Source organism: Capra hircus, chromosome 6, assembly GCF_001704415.2.
Source record: "Capra hircus breed San Clemente chromosome 6, ASM170441v1, whole genome shotgun sequence".
Classification (NCBI taxonomy): domain Eukaryota; kingdom Metazoa; phylum Chordata; class Mammalia; order Artiodactyla; family Bovidae; genus Capra; species Capra hircus.
In genome coordinates this window covers 116,678,215-116,698,454 of record NC_030813.1, presented here as the reverse complement: position 1 = coordinate 116,698,454, position 20,240 = coordinate 116,678,215, and the positions used below count along the sequence as shown (strand labels likewise).

The following is a 20,240-nucleotide window of genomic DNA, read 5'->3' as shown; positions in this document are numbered from 1 at the left end:
CACTGGTGACCAACTGAAGACGACTATTGGAGCTGACTGCTGTTTCTGCACAGAACCTCCCCCTCACTCTATAAAAGCTCTCATCCCCTGCTTGCGGGGGGCGGGGCAGGAATCAGCCTTTGGACAGATGTCCACCACTCTGCCCACCAGTTGCTGGCATCTGATATAAAGCAAACTTTCCTTTCCACCAACCTGGCCTGCTTATTGGCTTTTGAATGGCAAGCAGCCAGAACCCCCCCGCCCCCACCCAACGCATACATTTTGGTAACGAAAACAGCACTACTTTACCTAAAGATGCAAATAGGAGACACTCAGTTGGGTGTGATTGTAGTTCCCATGCCGACCATAATTAAAGGTAAAATCAATCAACAATCAGATACTGACTGCTAAGGTCTACTAAATGCCCAGCATGAAGCTAGGTGTTTTGGAGGAAAGAGTAATTTTTAAATGGTCCCAATATATATACTTTAAATATATATATATTTTTTAAATGGTCCAAAATATATACATATATATATATGGTAAAGCATCTGTCTACAATGCGGGAGACCCAGGTTCAATCCCTGGGTCGGGAAGATCCTCTGGAGAAGGAAATGGCAATCCACTCCAGTACTACTGCCTGGAAAATCCCATGGACAGAGAAGCCTGGTAGGCTACAGTCCATGAGGTTGCAAAGAGTTGGACTCAACTGAGTGACTTCATTTTTTCTTTAAAATACATATACAGACTTCCTGGAAAAGCAAAGAGAGTATAAAAAGGAGAAATAAATATCTCCTATCTTTTATGATATTGAAACTTCTTCATTTGTCTTGTCTGATGACTTGAACTAAACTTAACTCAACAGCCACACACATACATACCTAAGGTACTAATTCCTGTGTTAAGGTAAATGGACTTTAAAAAACACAACAGATGGAGGAGGCAGTGGCACCCACTCCAGTGCTCTTGCCTGGAAAATCCCATGGACAGAGGAGCCAGGGAGGCTGCAGTCCATGGGGTCGCCAAGAGTCGGACACAACTGAGTGACTTCACTTCACCAGAGGAATGAGGCACCATTTCACACCAGTCAGAACAGTTGCGATCCAAAAGTCTACAAGCAATAAATGCTGGAGAGGGTGTGGAGAAAAGGGAACCCTCTTACACTGTTGGTGGGAATGCAAACTAGTACAGCCACTACGGAGAACAGTGTGGAGACTCCTTAAAAAATTGCAAACAGAACTGCCTTATGACCCAGCAATCCCACTGCTGGGCATACACACCGAGGAAACCAGAATTGAAAGAGACATGTGTACCCCAGTGTTCATCACAGCACTGTTTATAATAGTCAGGACATGGAAGCAACCTAGATGTCCATCAGCAGATGAATGGATAAGAAAGCTGTGGTACATATACACAATGGAGTATTACTCAGCCATTAAAAAGAATACATTTGAATCAGTTCTAATGAGGTGGATGAAACTGGAGCTGAATGAACAGAGTGAAGTAAGCCAGAAAGAAAAACACCAATACAGTATACTAACACATATATATGGAATTTAGAAAGATGGTAATGATAACCCTGTATGTGAGACAGCAAAAGAGACACAGATATATAGAACGAACTTTTGGACTCTGTGGGAGAGGGAGAGGGAGAGGGTGGGATGATTTGGGAGAATAGCATTGAAACATGTATACTATCATGTAAGAAACGAATTGCCAGTCTAGGTTTGATACAGGATACAGGAGGCTTGAGGCTGGTGCATGGGGATGATCCAGAGAGATGATATGCGGAGGGTGGTGGGAGGGGGATTCAGGATTGGGAACTCATGTACACCCATGACTGATTCATGTCAATGTATGGCAAAACCAATACAGTATTGTAAAGCAAAATAAAGTTTAAAAAAAAAAAAAAAAACACAACAGAGCAGATGAACTGGAGAGGTAGAAGCAGACAGAGGACCCTGGGTCAAAGGAAGCGCTGCTCTTACGGGACTTTGCAGAATCATGGACACCCTCTTTTTCTGCTCCATCATGTTGAAGTCCTGGCGAAGGTCCGGGGCCATGTTCCTCTCTCGCAAGTACTCTGGATTGTTCTCATCCACTCTGTCGAAATACCGCTCTTTGTGCGGGGCTGTGGTCGGGGGTGGTGAGGTCACCACTGCAGCCCGGGCGTCACCGTTCATCGCACAGTCCTTCCCGGCTCCTGCAGAATCAAAGCAAAGGAAAGGGCTGTTTTTGCACATATGCCCGGCAGCATTTCACGATGAGCGCATCAGCCTGATAAACACAGTCTCCAGCGCGAGGACGCCCTAACTGACCCACCAGGCACAGTCATGACGGGTGGTGCTTGCTCGTGGCTTCTCAGGCACGCGGCGGGCCACCATCTCCCACCCTCCCACCAGCCAAGGGCAGCTTTGTCCTTACCACTGTACAACTGAACAAAGCCACTATATCCTCTGACAAACTCTCCAGATATTAAAATTTGACCCCAAGATAAAGTTACCACATTGTCCCAAACAGACATGATCTTCTAATAGCAGCACAATTCATTTCCAGAGACACTTGATTCCTGACATTTTTCCCCAAAAGTACTGGTAGCGACTCTGCAAAGGATTCTCCACACAGGTCAGAGAGAAGCTGCTTATACATCTGTATTCACACAAATGGGAAATGCTCACCAACACCACCTTCTCAGTTCAAAGAACAGTAACATCAGGCTCTGAAAATGTCAATATGTCCTTGAGTTGGTGAGTAACCTGAAAAGATGCCCAAATGGCTCAAATTTAACAGTTTGCTAATATAGCTACTTAGTTTACACTCTTTTTATCCCAATCTTTTATTTGAAATGCTGTTTGAATGCATAATTTAATATTCATCTTTTAACTACTAAATCTCTAAACAGCACCTTTACTAATCACACAGACAGTTCAATTTCTATTCTGCTTCTATAACCCACTGGCTCAGCGGTAGAAAATCTGCCTGCCAGTGCAGGAGATGCTGGTTCAGTCCCTGTTCCAGGAAGATCCCACATGCTGTGGAGCAGCCAGGCCCGAGCACCACCACTACTGAGCCTGTGGTCTGGAGCCTACAGAGTGCGACCACTGCAGCCCACACCGCCCTAGAGCCCACACTCCGCAACAAGAGAGCAGGCCCTCCGCGCCACCACTAGAGACAGCCCCTGCAGCAGCGGAGCCCTAGCCCAGCCAAAAGCAAACAGATCATGACTGAAAAAGAGGCAGCAGAACCAGCATCCAGGGCATATAGCAGGTATGCAAATTAAAGTTTCTGTATAAATTAAAAAGAAGGAAATAATCTCAGAACCCACAGGCAGAGTTTTAATGGAGAATGAGTGAGCAACAGTTCCTCAAGCCACAGAGGCTAAGCAAAGTAGGGATTTAAAAGAGGTGATTAAATCAGCAACTAAAAGAGTGAATAGTGCCCCTTTCTTACACTGTATAGAAAAAATCATTCCAAATGGAACACAGATCTAAATGTAACAGCAAATCTATAGAATTCTTACAAGAAAGTGAATAAATCTTTGAGATCCTGGCTTAGGCAGTCTTATATGACACCGAAATAGCAACAAAAGAAAGGAAAAAAAGGATAAACTGGCCTTCCTAAAAATTAAACAACTTGTGCTTCAAAGGTTATATAAAGTGAAAAGACAACCCACAAAATGGGGGGACATTTACAAATCACGTATCTTGAGAAAATATTTACATCCAGAATATACAACTTACTTACTTCAAAAACTTGAAAGTCATCAAGCAACCTCAGTAGATGCCACAACGAACAGAACTGCCCAGCTGAGCCTAAATCCCTGACCCTCAAGATCATGAACCATGAATAATAAGGCAGCGATTTTAAGCTGCAAACTCCTGGAGCGATTTGTTACGCTGCAACAGACATCTCAAATAGCGTCCGTGATAAGGGGAAGGGGAATGAAAGCAGCCGGAACTGCAAGGGAGACGCTGCTCTTCACCCGTCTTTGATCCTCTCGCCTCCCCTGTCTGTCAGTGCGCGACTGTCTTCCTCACTTACAGGTCACTCAGCAGGAGGCCCGCAGGGCTGGGGTTGTAAAGCCGGACCCCTGGCTGTAAAGCCCGTGTTTTTAACCTCTAAGCTGCGCTGTAATTGATGACGACGACCACAGAGGGGAAAACAATGTCCCCGAAGGGACGGCAAGGGGTGCAACTGAGGGCACAGATGCCTTGGACAGGAGGACCCAACCTTGGGAATCTGGGGCTGGCACTGTCAGCTTTTTGATGTGCATGTGAACTGCCCAAGCATCACATCAGGATACAAATCCACAGCATCAGACAGAGCCTGAGACCCTGCATGTCTCGGGAGCTCCCAGTGACACCAATGCCAATGAACTTGGACCACAATTTGAATGTGTCCGTTAGTCGCTCAGTTGTGCCCGACTTAGACCACAATTTGAATAGTAAGTCTTTAAAGAATAACCAGCAGAAGAAAACATCTTTTTTTAAAGAGAAAGCGCAATTTTGATACTGCTTTTCTGAAATCTAAAGATATGACAGCATACTTAAAGTAATACTATTTCAAGGACTCCAAAGTATAAAAACAGTGACTAAAAGACAATAAAACCTAATAAGGGAACCAATGGCCTAAAAGCTTACCCTTCTCTGAACATATCCTTTAAAATGTTCGTTTCATCTGTTTGACCTAGTTTGTTCTATAAGAAGGACCCAAAAAACAAAATATTATTCATGGTTGTCTGATATTTCTTCATTAGATATAAATGAAGCTGACCATTCCAAGCCAATGATAAAAATGTTCCACTTGAATGTTTCGGGGAAAATAAATACAAAGATTACACAGTATTAAGAGTTCTCCATTACCAAATGAGTCCCAATTTTAAATCATTTTCATCAGTAAATAAGATGGAGGGGAACATTTTAGTGGCAACTACAGCTGCTTCCTGGTTGCAGAGCTGACTAAAAGAAAACAATCTTTGTAAAACCAACATGTTAAAGATAAAGCAGAGATTGCTCTCAATTTATTACAAATTGCCATGTGAATGGGATAAGATAAAAAACTGAAGACTAACTATACATGTGTTCCATTTCTTCAATAAGGAAGTCTATAAACTTAAGTCAAAATATACATATTCTGAGCCCAAGAAACAAGAATAAACATAATTCCACTTTTAAAGTACAAAACCTGTAATTTTTTTTTTTATCAATTATAGCTTCAAGTTTCATTGTTGCAGTTTTTAAGCATGTGTTAAGACTGCAAATTTTTCTAGGAAAATCTCTATGAAGAAGTCATTACTTCATCCAAAATTTTTTAAAAGAAATGGAAAATACACAGATTTTAAAAACTTCCTGTAACATTAGAATAATTTTTAAATAGTTTAAAAAGATCAGTGTCCAACAATACATGAATGGTTGTAATGTAATCTGTTCAATACAGTACTATGAAACTATGAATATTCTTTAGCATAATGTACCTGAGATTATATAACACGTTTAAGTAAAAAACTATAATCTGCTATCCTACTACATAGAAGTTGTCAATACTATCACTGTAGTCACACATAGACAAGATGACACAATGGCAAATAAGCTGAATAAACTGATTCAAGAGAAGTGGGGATTAATCCTCCTCTAAGGAGAATGTTCCCCTATCACAATTATTATAAAGTATTATATCATATCGCTATGATTTATCCTGGGTAAATATTTTAAGATTTCACCAATCTTAAAATGTTAATACCCCAACCAATGAAATCTGAGAACAATACTTTCAAATAAGCAAACATACACATCCAACAGAATCCAAAAGTCTGGAAGAACCATGGAGACCAGTGTGCCCTGCCCACAGGACACTTCGTCCTCAGCCACTTCTCTCCATCTCTACCACATCGCTCTAACCTAGATAATTAGCACTCACCTCCTGGACACAAAGTAGCCTCCTCATTAACTTCTCTACTGCCTGTTTCTTTAACATTGCCCCCACCAACCCATTTTTCACAGTGAGTACAGAGTTTCCAAATGTAAATCAGAGCATGTTATTCACCCCTCTACTTAAAACTTGACAAGGTCTCAGGAGGACCTTCGCCAGATCTTGCTTCAAATAAAGTGTAAAATAAAAATCTAAAAATGACATTCAGGACAATCAGAAATTTGAACAATAACAGGAATTGGACAGCTTTAAGTAATTACTGTTAATTTTAGGTCTAATATTATGGTTATATTAGACACATACAGAAATGTTTACAGACAAAATGACAACATATGGAATTTGCCTAAACAGTGCGTGGGACAGAGGGAGAGCAAGGGTTACACAAAATAAACAACACTGGCCGTGAGCTAATACCTGCTGAGACCGGACGAAGGATGAACAGAGTTCACCACACTGTTCTACTCCGTGTGAGTCTGAAATGCTCCTAGAATAAAGTGCCTCCAGATCTTACATAAGCTGCTCTCCATCTGCCTTCAGATGAGCACATTTCAGCATGCTCTTTCAGACACATATGACTGACACTGGGATGAAAGGACATTTTAAGATTAACTTTCCTTTCCTACTAACATCCCATCTAACCACTCTGCCAAGAATGTTATTCGGGAAATAACAGAAAGTGTGCCCTGGAATATTCTTTCCTAGCAAAGGTGTCCCAGCTCCAGCATGATTCACCCGCACTAATGTGTAACTAAACCTCAGATCAGAAACCAAACACATTTCTGCATCTCTAAAACATCTAATGAGCTAATTCTAAAGCTCTGGGGGTAGATTCAATTATTTCTTGGCATCTCCCTTCTGGCACAGACATTTTGAGAACGATTCCAACCATTCACATGATGTACTTTTGAATTCCTAAAAACATAATACTGAAAACAAGACTGAAACAAGGCGGCCATGAACAAAATTCTCTAGGTAAATCGAACGCTAGAAGACCCAGAGGCCTTTTCAGTTGCTGACTGTTCCTACGAGTTCAGAAAGCAGAAAGCCGAGGAAGTAAGCCTGGAAGCAGCAAACACGCTCACGTGGTTAAGAACGGCGGCGGCCCCTGCTGGTGTCCGTGGCCCCTCACTCGCAGCTGCAGACAGCCTCTGGAACTGTCAACAGGAAAGTGAGGAAAGCGGTGTCTATCTCTGCAGTTTCCTCCTGCACGGCCACTACCTCCTGACGCTTCATACATCCGTCAGAGCTGCTTTCCACAGCACGTGCAAGGCACCAGAGGCAGAAGGGTACAAAATGAGCGGAGATTACAGACAAGTAAATGTGAGCAAACTCCCTTCACGCCACGAGAAACCTGCTCACGCATCAGCAGGGCAGAGATGTCCTGGGAGGTAGGAAAGCAGAGCGATGGTGTGACGAGTTGAATCGTATGCCCCTGAATTCATGCTGAAGCCTTAACTCCCGCTCCTCAGAGTGTAACCTTATCTGGACACAGAATTAGTTAAGACGACGTCATACTGGAACAGGGTGCGTCCTGGAGTCAATACTGGTCTCAATACTGATCTCGGGTGCTCTCGGCCAGCAGCAGCCTGAAGCAGTGTTCTGGTCCCCAGCCAGAGACTGGGGTTAGACCACGGCAATGACAGCACTGAAGCCCCACCTCTAGACCGCCAGGGACCAGTGGCCAGTGATGAGGCCCCAGCCTGTCAGCTGTGTAGAAATGAATTTCCACACAGAGACAGAGGATAGGGAGACAAGTAAAGTGTCTATTAGGAGAAAAAAGAGTGCACATGGATAGACACACGGGCGGATTCAGAGACAGTCAGGCCCTCACGAGAGCTGAATCACTTTTACGGGGCACTTCTTCCGGGTTTCCTTTGACCAGTCATCTTGCTTTGCCTGGTTCTGAGTCCATACCTGGTTTATCTTTGGGTCCTCCCACGCGCGACACCATCTCTCAGTCACGGCTGCCGCTGCTGCTGCTAAGTCACTTCAGTCATGACCCCATAGACAGCAGCCCACCAGGCTCCCCCGTCCCTGGGATTCTCCAGGCAAGAACACTGGAGTGGGTTGCCATTTCCTTCTCCAACTCAGTCAAGGTAGATTTTAGCAAAGAGGCCTGTGGGTAGGCTGACATCGCTTACTGTAGAGGGGAGGCCTCCTCCCTTTTTTACTTCCAAGGAGCCTTTCTGGGCACGTGCAGTCAGGGAGGGCCCCCGACTTCGAAAAAGAGTGATATGTGCTTTCTCTCTTCTCTGGACAGGCCTCCGCTCTCCTCCCTCTCACTACTTTGGAATGTCTGTCTGTCCACAGGGGAGGAACTCCGGCCCCTCAGCCAGGGGCCCATCCAGCCCCCGCCTCAATCTAATTGGCGTCCTTATGCAGGCGGGACCTCGGGACACAGACTCGACTATAGGGGGAAGGCCATGTACAGAGGCCCCTCACCATCTCAGAAGGAACCTGCCCTGCTGACACCCTGACCGGGCACGTCTGGTCTCCAGAACTGAGACGATAATCTCCTGGTTCCAGTCGCCCAGGCTGTGGGGCTATTCATGGCAGCCCTGGGACACTGAGAGAGAGGGCCGCCAGGAAAGCTTCACAGGAGAGATGCTTTTAGAGCTAAGTGGTACTTCCAGGTTGGCTTGGGGCACGAAGCAGTCACCTGGTCAATGAACATCTCTGGGAGGGCTCCGTAAGGTTTGTACCCAGAATGAAACAGGACACACTCAATTAAACAGAAGCTGGTCTCACCAAAAAAAAAGGGAGGGGGTGGGCAGCTAGATGAGGTGATGTGCATGTTAAATAACTGGATCGTGGGGATCATTTCACAATGCAGATACACATCAAATCATCACGCTGTATACTTTAAACATATTACAGGCAAATATACCTCAATAAAGCCAGAAAAAATGCATGAAACAAAACAAAGTGGTGCCTTCGCTGGAAAGAGTGACAAGACTTTAAACCAGTTTGGCGGAGCTAACACTGAAGGCTGAGCCCAGTGCAGCACAGAAAGTCCACACCCTGCCCGGCGCCTCGGTGGGGAAGCAGAAGGGACAAACAAGTCCCCATCAGAAATTCATTCCAAATCCTCAGAAACCTTCCACTGTGGAAGGGGTGCTCAGCCAGGCAACGAAAGGGGAAGCTCTAGCACCCCCTGACAAAGGAGCCCGGCACTGGAGCCCCCTCCCAAGAGCGACAGAGCACCAGCACAAGCGAGCCGCACCCCCACGGCCTACCTGGCTGCTGGCCCACGCCCCGCAGAGGACAGACACCTGCCTTCTGGTTAAGACTCCTCTTCACAGCTTCAGGGAGCTCTGTGCCCTGCCTGGGGGCCCGCGGCTCACTGAAAGCCTTTAAGTACTCTGATCAGATCCCTTCTATTCCTGGGTCTCCAGATGTTCCCCTGGAGACGGAACTGCTCAAAAGTTCAAGATAAGCTCTGCTTACTAAGTGGTAATTACTGATCTAAAATTCACTTTTTACATGTATTAACTCATTTTCCCTACAGATAAGGAAACTGAGAGGCCCGAAGCAGTGAAGAGCCGATAGCAGGGTTACTGGGATCTTAACTCAGGCTGCCTGGCACCAGGGCACCTGCTTTTAACACTACCACACATTACCTCTCACCCTCACGGGTCCACAAGCTCAAATTTGAAAAAAATGAAAGGGTAAAATTGAATCAAAGCAGTGCTGCCTAGCCGAGCTACCTACTCTCACACTCCTTCCAATAAGGAACTATATGGGTGGGCCCTCTTGCTCCTCTGCTTTAGGATGAATGATTTAACAGGTTCCCAGCTTGAATCTCCCACACTTTGCAACATTTTTACAGTTATACAGCTGCTGTTTTCCTTTGCTGTAGCATTAAATCAATTTTTTGGTGTATTACAGAGATTCCAATTACTTGCTGAAGGTCACACAGCCATGGTGGAAAAGTAAGACTCTTAAATTAAGACTGTGCTTTGAAGACTACACTCTTATTGCTTCTACTAAACAGCCCTTCTGTGCGGAGGAAAGGATTCTTCCCTCTATGGACAGTAATGGGCAGAGGACAGACCCCTGGGCTAGGTATCAGTGGTTAGTCCCACTAGTTCCACTGTATAATTTCAACACTTAGGAAGTCCTCACCTATTAAGTAAAAATACCTTCTTAACTTAATGGTTAAATGAGGAAATGTATCTGAAAGCACCTAAGGGAAAAAAACAATAAAACAGGATAGAGGCTCGTCATCATCTCCATGACTCACAAACTCCATACCAAATATTCCCCAAATCCAGCTGAGGAAAATGCAAGGGATGAGAACAGTGACCGATGCGTGAACTGGGCAAGGACAGCGTCGCGGGCCACTGCAGAGGACGTGCTTCCACAGAGACGAGCTCACTCCGACAGCCCTGCAGGAGTTCCTGAGGCCTCGAGATAAGTAAGCGGCCACTCAGAACCTAAACCCAAGCCCACCGGTTCCAAACGCCACGCCCACCCACAGCTGCCACACAGGAAGCCACCAGGTGGACAATGGCCAAGAGCGGGCAGCGCACTGGAGTCTAACCACCCACCAATGGCCCCACAACAGGCCTCAAAACAGTCTGAGCGGGTGAGCGGTGGCGAGTAATGTAAACTCACCTTCTGCTGGGAGCCAGCAGGGAGATCCCACCCATGACAAGGTCATGCGGAAGAGACCTGACGAGCAAGATGGATCAGGACTTGAGGGACCCCCGGACCTGCTCGAGCATCTATCCCAAAAACCAGAATCTGTCTGTCTTACTATTTTACATCTTTCACCAACTCTTCTGACATTAACAGTGGGCTATCCCCGATCACCTTTTTCTGGAAAAAGTTAACTTAGGGCTTTAGTGGATAAGTCTCCTGGACATGATAGGAGTGTTTGAATTCAAACCCCTCTGATGGCTTTCTAGCATGCCTGACAGGTTTATCCAGACTCTTGAGGCTACGCATGTGATTGTTTACAGCCTCCCAACCGTGAGAGGCACCGGAAGCCTAAAACATTCTAAAAATATACAGCCTTTCGAAGAGTTAAAAACTGTTAGAGTGGTGCTGGTGTAGGATTTCATTGCTGAGCCAATGCTTGCAGCCAAGTTCCCATATCCCTTATCCATTGTGCACCTGGAAGTGCATTAGTTAACATAGTTGGAATGTAAGAAAAACAAGTAGTAGCCTTGGAATTAACCACATCAGACCTCTGAGCTAATAAGTTCTTTCTTTGATGTAACCCACTGCACCTTTGCTCCATGAGAATGTAACTCTTTTTGGTACTTTCTGAGGCTAACACAGATTAGAGGTATAAAGAAAAAACACTTCAAGGGAAAAGATGTTTTTTGGTTGATCAATAGGTATCAAGGAAAGAGTCATAAAATGTTAACAGGCCTCCTGGCCAGAAGATAATGTACACAAGATAAGACCCTTGTTTATGGGAAAGGTATGCAGAAAAATCCTGGTTTCGATAAGTGCAAAACTGCTCGCATGTTTGGGCTGACTCTCCATGACCTTGCATCTTTCATTACCCTCTATGTACAACTCAGGGTATAAAAGCTCCTTTTGAAAATAAAGTTACGGGCCTCGCTCACCAAAGCTTGGTCACCCCGTGTCACTCTTTCATTTCCTTTCACCAGTGCCATCCATCCTGAGGGCATCCCTGGACTCTGCTGAGGCTGAACCCAGCAACTTTCCATTACTAATTTCACAAAATTCTGCTAAATTCACTAAATTACTAAACTCACAAAATTCATTCAAGCAAACAAAAAAACGCTATTTGAAGTAACACCCATTACTTCCAATAGCACACGAGCAAGTATTAGCCAGGATACTCTTAAGTGCTTTCAAGAAGTAACTTCACAAAGGAAACTACAGTTCAGATTTCATGAGAGGAATCCAGGAGAAATAATCTCATGTGTTGCTGTTGTTAAGTCGCTAAGTCATGTACAACTCTATGAGACCCCATGGGCTGCAGCATGCCAGGCTTCCCTGTCCTTCACTACCTCCCAGGTATCTCACAAATTAGCAAATAACTACCCCTCCACAGGAGGGTCTCCACCACAGTTCCTATGCCAATGCACATATTCTGAGATGTCCATGCCCAGAACACATGCAGGAAAAAAAGGAACTCGACTTTATCCTCTGACCACGCCAACCACTGGCTCTCTTTATTTCCTTCATGACAGTGGTGGCCGTCCTTCAACTCCTTTGCTAGTGTCATTTTCTTGGCTGCATCTTTCCTGAAGCAATGACTTTCAAAATTTACAGTTTAACTGAAACAAAACATTTTCTCAATTTAATCCCATGAGGGCATGGAATTTTATCTTTCCAGGAAGAAGGAGGAAGGTAGCAAAGCTTGGCAGGGCTGTAAGTAAGGAAGATTAAAACACCACAAAAACAAGCAAGCAGCTTTTTCAGAATTTAATGGTCAGTAACTAAATGTTCCAATTTGTGAAGTAATTGGTTCTGTGGAAGACAAATGATAAAAGAAAGCTTTGAAGGAATTACTCAGCCAAGACTTATAAACCAAGAACAACAAAACTGTTGAGAATGCTAAGATACACATACTCTGTCCACACAGACACTGGAACATGAGCGCTTCGTCAACTCTGGGACTTCTGAAAACGGTGTCAGCTTTCCCACTTTAGAGCGAGGCAGGAAGTACTTAAAATCACAAGAATCAGTCTCAGTAAAAATCTGCCACAGGTTTACTCTCTGAAAAGTATTAATATTTATATCAGCTGATGGAGACTGAAAACCCTTTATACTATGAAATAATTATGAGCACACAAATTCTTAGTGGTCTCAATTTCACAAAAATAAGGATATACTATTAAGTGAAAAAAAGCAAGGTACAGTGCTCACTTCAGCAGTACATATACTGAAACTGGACCGATCCAGAGATAAGCATGGCCTCTGTGCAAGGATGGCACACAAATTCATGAAGTGTTCCACATTTTCAAAAAAAGCAACATAAGAGAACAGCGTATCTAGAGTTCCTCTTGCGGCGGGAGGAAGGATAAGAAAAACACTCAGATTTGCTTGTATTTGCAAAAAGAAATGTAGGAAGAAATGACTAGAAAGTTAAGATGGTGGTGTGTACTTTTAAGGAATGGAGGGATCCGGGCAGATGAAGGATAGAGAAGGCCAGCAGAGTCCTTGTTGTACAAATATACATTTTTAAAGTTAAATTCATAAAAAGAAAAAGTTTAAAAATAAAACACCATAAAGCACATAAATAAAATCCTAAGCATCCCTGAAGGTATAAATCAACAGCATACACAGTTATCTTGTACTTCCAGCAGGGTAATGACATCAAGCATCTGTCCTGAAGTTTTATACTTTGATATATAGTCTGTTGGGCACCTACTGACCTGGGCAGTTCATCTTTCAGTGTCACCTCTGAATGATCATGACTAGGTCAGGGCATCTGGAGAAATATCAATAACCTCAGATACGCCAATGGCACCACCCTTATGGCAGAAAGCGAAGAGGAACTAATAAGCCTGCTGATGAAAGTGAAAGAGACTGAAAAAGTTGGCTTAATACTCAACATTCAGAAAACTAAGATCATGGTACCTGGTCCCATTACTTTATGGCAAATAGATGGGGACACAATGCAAATAGTGGAGAGTTTATTTTCTTGGACTCCAAAATCACTGCAGATGGGGACTGCAGCCATGAAAATAAAAGATGCTTGCTCTTTGGAAGAAAAGCTATGACCAAACTAGACAACATTTCCAGTGGTCATGTATGGATCTGAGAGTTGGACTATAAAGAAAGCTGAGCGCCAAAGAATTGATGCTTTTGAACTGTGGTGTTGAAGAAGACTCTTGAGAGTCCTTTGGACTGCAAGGAGATTCAACCAGTCCATCCTAAAGGAGATCAGTCCTGGGTGTTCATTGGAAGGACTGATGCTGAAGCTGAAACTCCAATACTTGGTCACCTGATGAGAAGAACTGACTCATTGGAAAAGACCCTGATGCTGGGGAAGACTGAAGGTGGGAGGAGAAGGGGACAACAGAGGATGAGATGGTTGGATGGCATCACCGACTCGATGAACCTGAGTTTGATTGAACTCCAGGAGTTGGTGATGGACAGGGAAGCCTGGCGTGCTACAGTCCACGGGGTCGCAAAGTGTCAGACACAACTGAGCGACTGAACTGAACTGATATATACTGTTAAGTATTTTAGCAGGGTGGCCCTATCCTGACTTTCAGGTGATAAAATGTAGGTTCTAAAGAGACTGTCTTATCTCAAGGTAGAAATATTAACCAAACTTTCAAGTGAGTTAAGAAAGTATTCCATTAATGAGCCCCTCATAGTCAGTCTTCCAAAATGATTCTGTTCATATCAGAAGTATTTATGACTAAATATTTCTTTAAATCAGTACTGACTCCACTGTGCAGCCACTGCTTATTTCCAACTTACCAAAAGCAATGGAGTTCTTGGCCTCTAAGCACAACAGGGCATTTCATCCCATAAGGAATCAAGGGAATATGAAGTACCTCCCTTCTCAAGTTAGGGAATGACAGGCAAGATTTACTGCTGAAGAACAGGGCACTCAGCACACTGGCCTTGAAGTCCGAAGTTATGAGGGAAATACAGTCGTCTTATCCGTTCCGAAAGCCGACCAGGTCTTCCACACGTCCACAGTCTAAGCATCTCACACTGCGGGCTGGCGCACAGGAGGTGCTTGGTAACAGTGTGAGAGCCTGAAGAGCTGCAGGCAGCGCAGCAGGCCTGAGGACCTGATAGCCTTCCTGACGCAACGCTATCAGGATCTCCGTGGTAGCTTAAACCTAACCCCTTCATTTCAGAACTAGGAGACTGAGGCTCAGAAGCAGCAGCAGATGGCCCTGGGCACACTGGGAATCACGGGCAGAGAGCAGCGACTCGGTGTGTCTGAGTCAGGCTGAGGGCAAGCCGGAGGGTCCACTGTGCTGCTTGCCGCTAGACCCTGAACTTCTGAAGTCGCTTAGCTTCTCTCTGGACATCAGTTTCATCACCTATAAATGGATGCTGCCATGGAAACCTCAAGGGCTATTATAAAAATCAGAAATGCTACTTAGAGAGTATTTAGCAGCGTTTGCCAGTGGACACACATAAAAGGGTGGCTATGATTACTGGACAAGGCTGGGTCCAAAGTGTCCTGGTCAGGTTTTATGGACATTCCACAACACCAAATTCCTTCTTGCTTGCTTTATTTTTACTGTTGGTGAGAAATAACTGAAAATTTCAGACACCTATGACAACTACAACTGGTTTCAAGAACATATTACAAGATATTTTCTTGTATGTATAGTTTCTCATTGTTCTTACCACCATAGGAATTTCCTATGTTAACATCCAAAATACTTCTGAAGGCTTTAATAATTCCAAATGATATTTGAAGGGGAAAATCATGAAGGTCTTAAACTGAATGGAATGGCCTAATTTTCATTTTCTCATAATATGGAAAAATGGCCAAAACCAATTGAAACAAAGGAAAATTATGCCTCAAACTGCATATATTTTATTAGTCTTTATTTAATCAAAATGTGCCGTTTCAACAAACACAGCACTACTGAGGTAGAGGGGAGATTTCCAACTCTGACAGGCTCCGTCCACATTTGGGCCACAGAAGCTACAGACCCCAGAAATAACTTTTCAAACGCAACTGAAAGTAGAAGCCGAAGGACATCCTCAGTGAGCGCCTACCGAGCTCCTTTGGCTGCTGTTCAGTCGCTAAGCCGTGTCCAACTCTGCAACCCCGTGGACGGCAGCACGCCAGGCTCCTCCGTCCTTCTCTATCTTCTGGAGCTTGCTCAAACTCGTGTCCACTGAGCTGGCAATGCCATCCAACCATCTCATCCTCTGTCGCCCCCTTCTCCTCCTGCCCTCAATCTTTCCCAACATCAGGGTCCTTTCCAGTAAGTCAACTCTTCACATCAAGTGGCCAAAGTATTGGAGCTTCAGCTTCAGCATGAGTCGTTCCAATGAATATTCAGGACTAATTTCCTTTAGGATGGACTGGCTGGATCTCCTTGCAGTCCAAGGGACTCTCAAGAGTCTTCTCCAACCACAGTTCAAAAGCATCAATTCTTTGGCACTCAGCCTTCTTTACTGTCCAACTCTCACACTGATACATGACTACTGACTATACGGACCTTTGTTTGCACAGTGATGAATGCCTCTGCTTTTTACTATGCTGTCTAGGTCTCTCCTATCTTTTTTCCCACAGAGCAAGCGTCTTTTAATTTTATGGCTGCAGTGGTTTTGGAGCCCAGGAAAATAAAATCTGTCACCACTCCCACTTTTTCCCCAACTATTTGCATGAAGCGATGGACCACATGGCATGATCTTAGTTTTTTGCTCCTACCATGAAGCTAACAGGCCAGGCACTGTGTTAGCTTCAATCTGGATGCTTGGAGACTCGATGCACAGAACAATTTCTGCCTTCAGGAAACATGCACTTGCAGAGGGGCCAGGCAGTAGGAGAGCTGCATAAACAACTTACACAGTGCCATGGGCAGGGGACTGGGAGGGTGGGGGTGGGGCGGTCAGTGGCAGCATTAAGAAAGGGCTCCCGAGGTGGCATCAGAGGCGGTGAGAGCGACAGGCACTCCAGTAACAGCTACAGCCAGGCCAGGAGCGAGGAGTAGCTTTGTTTGGGAGTGGGAAAAGGGGCTGAAAGTAAATCTGCTTATCATCATTTTCTTTAAGGACTGAGATATTTCAGTTACGTCTTGGTAAATAAGCAAAAAAAGATATTAACACTAGGAGGGGCCTTCATACCCATGTCCAAAACAGAACTCTTAATCGTGCCCCAGCCTAGCCTCCCTGCCTGGACTCAAACTCCTGTAACACATTCTCCATAAAAACACAATCAAATCAGGCCCTCCTCCTACCTGATTCCTATCAGTGACTTCCCACAGTCCCTGAGTAAATCTGAACAGCTGATACCAGCCAGCAGGGACCTTTCCAGCTAGGGCCCAGCAATCTTTTTGCCTCCTTGTCCCAGATAAACTGGCTTCCTTTTTCTGCAAAAACACCCAGCTCCTTCCTGCCTCGGAACCTTTAGACCCTTCTCTGCCCAGAACAAATTTACTTTAGCTACTTTGAGCACCTTACTCCTTATCAGTCAGGTTTCAGGTCAAATTTCACATCCAAGTTTTGAGAAAAGTTTCCCTCACTGCGAGATTTAGAGCAGCCCCTCTTCCCAGCTCTCTCACCTCACCCAGGGTTTTCTTCCCTCTCAAGGCATTCATCTGCACTTTCAGAGTACAGCCTCTGGACTCCCACTGCCTGAGTGCAAACTCCAGCTCAGCCATGCACTGCTCTGCAGCTGTTCAGCGGCTAAGCTGTGTGTGGCTCTTTGCAGCCTCATGGACTGACACTGGCACGCCAGCTCCCCCGTTGCTCAAGCTCATGTCCATTCAGTCGGTGATGCCATCCAACCATCTCATTCTCTGTTGTCCCTTCTCCTGCCCTCAATCTTTCCCAGCATCAGGGTCTTTACGTGACCCGGCTCTTCCCATCAGGTGGCCAAAGGATTGGAGCTTCAGCATCAGTCCTAACAATGAATATTCAGGGTTGATTTGCTTTAGGACTGACTGGTTTGATCTCCTTGTGTCCACGGGACTCTCAGAAGTATTCTCCAAAGAAGAAAATAAAAGGGGGGGGGGAGGGTAGTCTTCTCTAGCACCACAATTTGAAGCATCAATTCTCGGGGCTCAGTCTTCTTCATAATCCAACTTGCATCCATACATGCCTACCGGGAAAATCATAGCTTTGACTGCACAGACCTTTGTCAGCAGAGTGATGACTCTACTTTTTAATACACTGTCTAGATTTGCCATAGCATTTTTTCCAAGGAGCAAGAGTCTTAATTTCATGGCTACAGTCAGCATCTGCAGTGACCTTGGAGCCCAAGAAAATAAAATCCATCACTGCTGCCAATTTTTCCCCTTCTATTTGCCATGAAGTGATGGGACTCAATACCGTGATCTTCGTTTTCTTTTCAATTTTATTTATTTTTTAAACTGAAGGATAATTGCTTTACAGAATTGTGTTGGTTTCTGCTAAACATCAACATGAATCACCCATAGGTATATATATGACCCCTCCCACTTGAACCTCTCTCCCAGCTTCCTCTCCGTCCCAGATCTTAGGTTTTTTGAATGTTGAGTTTTAAGCCAGCTTTTTCACGCTCCTCTTTTACCCTCATCAAGAGGCTCTTTAGTTCCCTTTCACTTTCTGCCATTAGAGCAGTACCATCTGCCTATCTGAGGTTATTGATATTTCTTCCAGCAACCTTGATTCCAGCTTGTGGTTCATTCAGACCATCATTCCGCCTGACGTATTCTGCATATAACTTAAATAAGCAGGGTAAACTCCTTTCCCAATTTTGAACAAGTTTGTTGTTCCATATCTAGTTCTAACTGCTGCTACTTGAACTGCATACAGGTTTCTCAGGAGGCATGTAGGTGGTCTGGTATTCCCATCTCTAAGAATTTTCCACAGTTTCCTGTGATCCACACAGTCAAACGCTTTAGCATAGTCAATGAAGCAGATATTTTTCTGGAATTCGTTGCTTTTTCAATGACCAAAATGGATGTTGGCAATCTCATCTCTGGTTCCTCTGCCTTTTCTAAATTCAGCTTGAACATCTGGAAGGTCTCAGTTCACATACTGTTGAAGCCTGGCTTGAAGGATTTTGAGCATTACTCTGCTAGCGTGTGACCTGAGGACAACTGTGTGGTAGTCTGAAAATCCTCTGGCACCACCTTTCTTTGGAACTGGAATGAAAACTGACCTTTTCCAGTCCTGTGGCCACTGCTGAGTTTTCCAAATTTGCTGGCACACTGAGTGCAGCACTTTCACAGCATCATCTTTTAGGATTTGAAACAGCTCAGCTGGAATTCTATCACGTCCACTAGCTTTGTTCATAGTGGCACTTCCTAAGGCCCACTTTTCTTCATGCTCCAGGATGTCTGGCTCTAGGTGGGCTATCACACTGTATGGTTATCCAGGTCTTTAATACCTTTTCTGAACAGTGCTTGTGTGTATTCTTGCCACCTTTTCTTGATCTCTTCTGCTTCTGTTAGGTTCTTGCCCTTTCTCTCCTTGCATGAGATATTGCCTTGGAATCTCCATTTTCTTGAAGAGATCGCTAGGCTTTCCCTTTCCATTCTTTTCACTGTTCACTTAAGAATGCTTTCTTCTCTCTCCTTGCTGCTCTTTGGAACTCTGCGATCTGCTGGGAATATCTTTCCCTTCCTCCTTTGCCTTTTGCTTTTCTCTTCAGCTATCTGTAAGGCCTCCTCAGACAACCACTTTCTCTTCTTGCATTTCTTTTTCTTGGGGATGGTTTTGGCCACCACCTCCTGTACAATGTTACAAACCTCCATCCACAGTTCTTCAGGCACTCTATCAGATCTAACCCCCTGAATCTATTCATCACCTCCACTGTATAATAAGGGATTTGATGTAGGTCATACTTAGTCTAGTGGTTTTCCCTACTTTCTTCAATTTAAGTCTGAATTTGGCAATAAGGAGTTCATGATCTGAGCCACAGTCAGCTCCCGGTCTTGTTTTTGCTAACTGTATAGAGCTTCTCCATCTCTGACTGCAAAGAATATAATCAAGCTGATTTCAGTATCGACCATCTGGTGATGTCCATGTGTAGAGTGATCTCTTCTGTTGTTGGAGGAAGGTGTTTGCTATGACCAGCGGGTTCTCTTGGCAAAGCTCTGTTAGCCTTTGCCCTGCTTCATTTTGCACTCCAAGGCCAAACTTGCCTATTACTCCACGTATCTCGATTTTCTACTTTTGCATTCTAGACCCCTCTGATGAAGAAAACATCATTTTCTGGCATTATTCTAGAAGGTCCTGTAGATCTTCACAGAACCAGTCAACTTCAGCTTCTTCAGCATTAGTGGTTGCGGCATAGACTTGGATTGTTGTTGAATGGTTGGAATGGTTTAGATGTCGAATGATTTGGAATCAGTGAACTAAAATGGATGGGAATGGGTGAATTTAATTCAGATGACCATTACATCTACTACTGTGGGCAAGAATTCCTTAGAAAAAATGCAGTAGCCCTCATAGTCAACAAGAGTCTGAAACGCAGTACTTGGATGCAGTCTCAAACACGACAGAATGATCTGTTAGTTTCCAAGGCAAACGCGCTGTAAGCTTAGGTAAATTTGTAAATTTCCTTGATCTCACCTTCCACATCTGAACTAAGGAGGCTAACAAACGTGCCCCGTCACAGTGTGTGCAAAATGTCTAGCATGAATGTCTGACCAACTAACTACGCACTAACACACTAAGCGTCAGTTCTTAGTGCTCCCTTCAGAAAT

The 20,240-nt window shown here is 44.4% G+C and overlaps 1 protein-coding gene across 10 annotated transcripts in view; it reads right to left on the bottom strand.

The window, feature by feature from the left end:
• Nucleotides 1–20,240, bottom strand: part of ADD1 (adducin 1) — an 89,843-nt gene that overhangs the window by 41,739 nt on the left and 27,864 nt on the right. For all 10 annotated transcript variants that reach the window (XM_018049843.1, XM_018049841.1, XM_018049845.1 and 7 more), the window contains exon 2: nucleotides 1,968–2,182. In XM_018049843.1, coding sequence (XP_017905332.1) covers nucleotides 1,968–2,162 — 195 coding nt within the window. In that variant the 5' untranslated portion in view covers nucleotides 2,163–2,182. The remainder of the gene's footprint in view (nucleotides 1–1,967; nucleotides 2,183–20,240) is intronic.